Source organism: Acanthisitta chloris, unplaced genomic scaffold (assembly GCF_000695815.1).
Source record: "Acanthisitta chloris isolate BGI_N310 unplaced genomic scaffold, ASM69581v1 scaffold26604, whole genome shotgun sequence".
Lineage (NCBI taxonomy): Eukaryota > Metazoa > Chordata > Aves > Passeriformes > Acanthisittidae > Acanthisitta > Acanthisitta chloris.
Window position 1 is genome coordinate 48709 of NW_008668031.1, and position 7960 is coordinate 56668.

The following is a 7960-nucleotide window of genomic DNA, read 5'->3' on the forward strand; positions in this document are numbered from 1 at the left end:
CTAACATCAAAAGTCCTTCGCATCTTCCTCTGGTATATATCTGACTTTGTGTGCAGAGGGGACACAGCAGGGTCCAGGCCTCGGTGCCTCTTACGCCTCCCCCTATCTTGGCTAGAGGACTGTATGTCTGGGCTCAACACACTTAAGTCCTTCTTGGCAGAGCATCACAAGGTGGTCTATCTTTTCCCCACAGCAGGAAAAAAAAGTAACCACCCTGCCATTTCATATTGTCTGGTAATAAACATCCTTGCAGCAATTTTAAAAGAAACCTGTGAGATTTTTCAATTACACCTGGATAACATCACCTTCCACTTACTCTTCATTTGAATTTACATCACAGCTATAATCTGGCAGCAATTCCCTCTCCTAGGGAAAACAATGATTGGACAATTAAATGTGAAAGTTCCATGAATCAGTGCGTGAGCCACATGAACACAGATATCTTTTTGTCCATTATAGTCCTACTGCCTTGTGGTCCCTCTGGTGTAAGCTCAGTTTCAGCAGTTTGCTTCTCAAACTTTCCTTTCACACACGCACAGACCATGGTTTAAAGGTGCCTGGCTCAGCAGAAGGACACTGTAAAGAGAAAAAAAATTGACTTAGCAACAAATGAGGGTCCTGACCAGGATTCAGTATGTCCCACTCTCCTTTTGAGGCAGCTGACTTTGTACTAGTGAAGATGAGCTCCTATCCCAGCCTTTCAAAACACAGAGATGTCTGTCTCATGACACTTGGGTCAGAGGCTGTGCCTGGATCTAGCTGAAGGCCTGATGGTCAGCTCCTGTTGAGTCCTATGAAGTCCTTTGACAACACTGTGACAGAGGAGGAGCCCATGAAGAGACAGTGACACTACTTCAGATCATGCCCAGAGCCTCTAGGGAGACTCCTGAGGCCTTAATAATCAGAAGGAGTGGGTATGTTCAGTAATACTTTTCTCTCCCTCCCTCCCTGAGAGACACCACTAAATCACGGAGTAGCCTTAACCATATGTTAGTGATGATGATTCCCTGAGAGATGATAGTCAGGAGCACCAGGACAAGCAGTCAGTGCCTTTGACCTAAGGACAACACTTGGATGGTAGAGGGATGGACTGCAACTTCAGTGATACTGTACAAGAGCTCTTCCTGCAATGGGAGCCCTAGCATGCTGGTCTGTGGATTTGTCTCACAGTTGGTGGCATGTTAAATCAAGGATAACACCCATGAAATAAAAACCATCTACTTAAGCACAGCCACAAATCCTGCTCTAATCCTGGTCCTGGACCACTGTGAGCAGCACAAACACTCCACATGGGGTTGGCTGGCTAGGGAGCAGACTGGGAAACCAGAGGCTGTTACCATTTTGGTGAACATGTCCACGCAAGCATTGCGGATCCTCTCTGGGGTGGCAGGGCTGTCCAGCCTGAATGGTTCAGTCAGGCCAGAGTCCTTCCTTGCTGAGTAGATGGCATCTTTGATGGCATAAAACACTGAGGCAGACAGGAACAGAGGTGGTTCTCCTACAGCCTAGACAGAGCACAAGCACGAGTAAGGCTTGAGTGAACTTCAGTCTGCTAGATATGCTCAAGTGAAGAAACATGAAGCTAAAACAGTCTCCAGTCTGCCAGGTGTGATCAGTGAAGAAAGACTGAGCTAAAACAACCCTTAGTCCATTTAAAGGAGAAACAGGATGAAAACAAGCTTTCTGACACAGCAAGGCTGTTATGAAGGAAAAAGGGGCTAACTTGTTCCCATAACCTTTTAGATGATGCTAAAATACAGCAAAGGGAATTCAGATAAGGCAGTGGTGACCTGTCTGGGCAGAGAGCGTGATGCTCCACCACTGAAGGCCCTGGCAAACCAGCAGGGATTACACAAGTATTAGTTAGTACTGAGGCCCCTGACAACTCCTTTTTTCTTAATTCTGTCATCGGCTCTAATGACCCCAAAAGTTGATTGTCTTTGTGGATGAAAGGGAAATGGGAAACTGTAAGGAGGCAGGCCAGGCATAAACAGATAACGATGCTGGGTGGCCTCTCTCTGGGTGGCTCTGTTGAAGTAAAGTAAATTATTCACTGGTGCCATCCATCCAGGCCTGCTCTGACTGCAGAGAATATCACTGACTCTGTGCTGTTCTCTGCAGTCAGAGAACAGTCCTTCAAACAGCTGAAGGACTCGTGGGTTAATGATAGAACTTTAAGGGCAATACGAGCACTCTAAAACAGTAAAGAAAGCAAAACATGAAAACTCAGACACAAGTTCTTGATATATCAGATCTGGGGAAATGACACTGCTGGAAATATTATATGCCCAGGAAAGGCAGCCAGGGAGCTGACATGTAGGTGGAGGCTGGCAGCCTCTGTTGCAGCAGAACTGGCACAGTCAAGCTGCTTCAGTTCTGTCTAATGTACAATCAGGGCAGCAATGTGCAGGTTATTTCAGTTCTTCCTGACTGTAAATGATAGTATACATATTTCTGGCAAGAAATGGGAAAACATCCTGACCCCAGAATAAAGACAGCATAACAAGATGAACTATTTAGACACACAGAATTGTTACTTTATCACACTCTGTTTCACAGTATTATAGAGCATGAAGAGACCTACAGATCTGACAGACATACCTTGGATGAGTAAACAGCTTTGCTGTTCGGGCAGTCACGAAGAAGAGACACATAGAATTCTGTTGGGATATCTCCAAATGCTGGGATTTTATACATCCCAGGCCCTCGAGTGTACAAGTTCCCTTCAGGAGAATAGCGCAGCTCTTCCATGGTGAAGAGCCCAAGGCCTTGGACAAACGCTCCTTCTATCTACAAACACACCCAAACAAGGTTACATTCTTTTTGCTTTTGGTATCCTTCCCTGCACAAGAACAAACAGTGATGACATCCACCAGTGTTTTCAACACCCCCCCACTCCTGACTAATGTCCCTCTTTCAATCTCTAAACCCTTGTCCCTTCTGCTGAGTACAGCTTGGCACCTTGGCACAATTCCTGTGTTCCTACATAATTGTGGCTGCACTTTCCTGGCAGGTGAAAAAATTTACAAATACAACAAACAGATTTTCTGTAAACACAGGACAGGAATTTTCTGATGAAGGAAGAAAAAAAAATTCAATGCTAAAATATTGATTCCTTCCCAGGTAGGTAACAGTGAATGAGTTGCACTTGCTGATAATTCAAAGGACAAGCAGATTAAAAGGACTAAAGGTTAACGATCTGCAGACAACCTATTTTACACTTTCTTTTTCAGTATAAATGCTTTCCTAAGTGCTGCATATTCTCAGGTCACCAGCACAGACACCTGCAAAACCACTCCCATATCCATTCAAGTACCGAAGACTTCTTTGCATATTTTCTCTACTGTAAATTTTAGAAGAAAAAATAATATTTTTAAAATGTAAAAAAGAAGGGAAGCAGCTATGAGAAGAGGATGTGCTTGAACAACCCTGCATGAAGCAGCCCTGCTCTTTGTGCCCAGTGGGATATCTGAGAGTCAGACCAGTCTAAAGATTTGGCACAATCTGTGTACTTGTGTTCCTGCACTCGTACAGCATCCTTTCTCTCCTGTGCCCCCAGATCCTCTGTAGCAATTCATGGAAGGACACAGGAATTTGAGATCTCTTTGACAGGCTCTGTACAGCCAGTCTTTTTACTCCTAAACCCAAACTGAAAGGCTGCTAAGACAGAAAGCCTTCTTCTCCCTTTGGTCACCTCCAAAAATGTCTTTTCAGAAAAAATGTTGTTTTCAAATAGGTTTCATTTTAGTTATAGCAGAGCTCTGCAAGTCATGCTCTCCTGTAAACCTGAAATCCTGCAGCAGTTTCACCAGAGTTACACTATGTCAATGTCAAGATTTTAGCAAGTGAGCTAAGTTGGCTAGATAAGCATTTGCAAATGTCTAATGACTTATCTCTTGGTCTATCAAACAACCCTGTGTTTATTACCTTTATTTGCTGAGAGTTATTATGATTATTACTGCACAAAATATTGAACTAAGCTTGTCCCTGCCCAAGGAATTTGCAAGATAAGTGACTGCTTCAACTTCCTGTTCAGAACTCTACACAGCAGTAGCTGGAAGACAGAATCTATCACCCTAACTCTTCAGTCACTGAATTTTCACTGAATTAAATGCTACTTAATATTGACAGATAGGAGCATAAAAACCAGGCGTGGAACTTAGTCTCACATGTCACACTGTAGAAACTGATTCAACTAGGGTTGAATAACCTGAGATGGGATCATTCAACCATATTATTATTATCTAGATTCATTTCTTAGGCAAGGCAGATGCTGAAAAATATCAATGTGGTGGTAACTGGACAATATCCTCTAGTTTTAATATCTAAGGAATAAAACCCCAAAACCAAACAACAGGATATTTCCCTAGACAATTCTGTGCCAAGTTTAAAAGGCTGTGTTTGCAAAGGTACAACCTGGAGAGGGATAATAAATAGAAAAGACTGAGAGTGGTGTGATCACTTTAATATGGTGGAAATAGCAGCACTATTTCACTTACCTGTCCTATATCTATGGCTGGGTTCAGGCTGGTACCAACATCCATAACAATGTCTGTGCGAATGTTCTAAAAAAAACCAGAAATGAAGGATAAATCAGCACAGACAATTGAAAGTCTTGTGTGAGGAGGAGTAATGTCTCCAACCACTATCCCACACTGTCAGTGTTCAAAAATCTATCTCAGCTCAACTCTTCATACTGACTTTTAATCTGACTCCACCCTTAAATTAAATAAAGGAACTCACTGCACTTTTCCTCAGAGATCCAATGGACCCAATTATTACTAATTTCAAGCTGCTGACATCAGTGCTCGGTGCCTGAGCATAATAAAGTAGGTCAGATTCTGATGAATCTATTTTTCTTTCTCTCTTTCTCTCTTTCTTTCTCTCTTCAATGCTAATTTTAATGATTAACTCAATTCCAGCATGTTTCTGTACTTCTATGCTAACACAGTGCTACTATCTCTTAACCAAATCCAATAACTTTTGCAATCATTCATTAAGCCACCTAAAACCCCCTCAGGGTAGATAATTATAGTTTTATTATACTTTATGGCTTGTTGCACTGTGGAACAGAGAAGTTAAGAAATTTACTGAAGGTCACACCAGACCAATGACACAGCTAGGAACAGGCTGACACCCAGTAATTTTTCTAACTCGCTATGAACATTTTCTTTACCAGAACACTGAGAGCTATTTCATTGTTGACCTCCTCACCTTATGGTCACCTGTCAGGCAATCTATCTCAACCTCAGAGCAAGCAACACCATAACTGAAGTAGGAGAATGGTTTCCCTTCGTTCCTTTCAAAGTCATAGCCAACGTCAGGAATTCTTGATAAAAAGAAAAACAAAGCCACATTTCATTCCATGAACAAAACAAATGCAACCACATCACAACTTATCAAAAGTCCTTATTCACTTTTGTTTCATTCCTTCCATCAAGCCCATAGAGAAAAGAAGAGTGCAAACAACTACAAATAGAAATCTGCTAAAGCTGCTCTGTATTCCAAAACCTGATTGAAACTATCAAACTATTTTAGCCATCTTTATTTTCCCATGAATCTCAGGGCTTGTGACAACTATTATAAACTATTAAAAACTCATTCTCACCAATCATGTAGCAAATCTTTTGCTTTGAAAGTGCAGTTTAACATTTCTTGGGGGCCATTAAATTTCAGAACATAATCAAGGCTGAACCAGAAACTGGATTAAGTAAAAAAATGCATTTTAAGCATAGTTCATTGCAAGCTTTTTATCTATCTGTCTATTCATAATTTGTCTGAAAACTAGTTTATTAAAATACTGAGAGTCACTTGGTTAAGAGAAAAACACATTGCAGAAATGCAACAGAAATGAGCTCATAGTGTATTTTAGTCTTAAATAAATTCTTCTCAGCATTGTGTTTAGTTATTTGTGTCAACCCCTCTGCCTCAAAGATGATGGATCTCTGTTTTCCTCTAGCAGTAAAGCTGACAAAGAGAGGTCCCTCACTTCAGAACTACCCAGGAACCAGGAAGAGTTTGAAGTGGGGAATGAAACTGAAACACTGGTAATCTGACCATGCACAACAGACAGGATACCCCTGCAGCCAGTTGTCATATGTAGCTTTGTTCTCACAGATAAACCTTGCCCTCTTTTATCCTGTATGGCAGTTCCAGTGCAACACTAAGTCACGAGGCTGACACAGGGCACAGCCCCAGGCAAAGCTCTGATTTCATTTATGGCCTTTCAGACCAAGGTCAGCAAGATCTACTCCAGATTTATACAAGGTCCAAACTTGGCCCCAAGAGTTGTGCTCCATCAGGAACTGATTCTCCCTAGCCACGAGTGTTGTTCTCAGTTTACCATTCCGAGATAGGACAGAGAATGCAGCCCTAAGCTAGAGCAGCAAGAGGGGTAAACGAGCAGTAAATCCTCCCAGAATTTCCCTAGATGCAATCCATACTATTGAGTAATATCTGTGCCTCTGCAGCATGAATTTTCACTCACCTATAAAACCCTGTGGCCGACAGGCTAATACAGCTCTCATAGGCGGTTTTAATCTGGCAAAGTGGAAAAGAGTTTGTAAGCAGTCAATGTCCAACCAGTCCCTGCAAAACAGCTACCCAAAAGCATTTCCAGGAGACCACGAATAGAAGGTGACAAGTGACAGGCAGCTGTCATGCTACTCAACACCAGCAGTACCAAGGGAAACATTATGATTCAACAAATAGCCCCATCAGCAGCTATCAAGGGCAGAACTTGACCATTGGCAGAGGATAAGACTTGCTTTTGTTTGTTTGGCTCTCTGCTAGAGGTTAGACTTTTAGACTCAGAGACAAAGGTTAAATTGCCAGGTCATTTCAACTTCAGGGAGGCCAAGGGAAATGCTGTCCTGACTTCCAAATCACAAACCAGAAGCTCCTCCCATGAAAAACAGAGCCTTACAGCACACCAATCTCTTCTCATTGAGGGTACAGAGATATTACAGCCAAGGAACACTACAGGGGGTGAATGGCAGCTCAACAAAGACTCGCCTTTGTCACAGAATCCCTTCTTTAAAAATTAGGTTTCCTTCTGTCCAAGACTACGGCCTGACTAGAAAGATACATGTAACCACTCAAGATTTTTATTTGATGAAGTTTGTCATAGGCAGGCCCCAGAATTTAGAGAAATCTCTGTATTAAAGTAATAACTGATTTTTGGGGGCGACCTTTGGTTACTTGGAAACCACTGCCTGGTTTGTGTTACACTGTCTCTTCTCAAATCTATGCTAGCAAGATGCAGAAGGCCTGGAGGATACATCTGCACATATGGTTTGCCAGTTAAAACAATCTGACTATGTCCACTTGTCTCATGACAGATACAAACAGCTTACCCAGTTTTCCCAGGATCCTTTGGGATTAGACTGTTTGATTGGCTCAAGTCTTTTTAGGATAGTCTGACACGCATTCTGGAAACAAAGAGAGAGAAAAGAAATATTTTAAGATTTGAAAAGTTGGCTTATAGTATGAAGAGCCCTATAAGAGTTTCGAAGAACCTTCTGTTTAAATCAATATTGTCTTTTAGGACTTTGGCATATCATAAAAAGGAACAAAGTTGACTAACAGATGTTTTGCTATATAGGAAGAAATGTTGACTGAAAGGAATTTTAGAGGAGATGGGCTGTGCTGATAGCAGAAAGGAATCCCAAATTTGGCACAGAACCTTTTGGACCATGACACAAAATATCAGAAGTCCACCCTTTTATGCATTAACTTTATCTGTACCAAGTCATAGCAGGACATCTTAGCATATCATACATATGGTCCTGTAAAAAAAAAATTCTTGCCAAAATTCAGCCTTCTCAGACAAGCTGTGCAGAGAATAAAAACAGCCTGATGATTTTGCTTCACAAGTTATACTTATCCTTTTCTTTTAAACTGGAAATGACCAGTACTAAATTCCACTTTCCAATGGAAAATCACACATCTTGCATATATA

At 41.6% G+C, this 7960-nt stretch overlaps 1 protein-coding gene across 1 annotated transcript; it reads right to left on the reverse strand.

Moving 5' to 3' along the window:
- Window positions 1–247: 247 nt before the first annotated feature.
- Window positions 248–7430, reverse strand: LOC103800380 (xanthine dehydrogenase/oxidase-like; the record flags this gene model as incomplete). Its single annotated transcript, XM_009072756.1, has 7 exons — window positions 248–576; window positions 1338–1505; window positions 2602–2790; window positions 4500–4565; window positions 5215–5329; window positions 6488–6540; window positions 7356–7430. Coding segments are annotated over 7 exons (717 nt in total), but the record flags the coding sequence as incomplete, so codon positions are not given.
- Window positions 7431–7960: the final 530 nt, after the last annotated feature.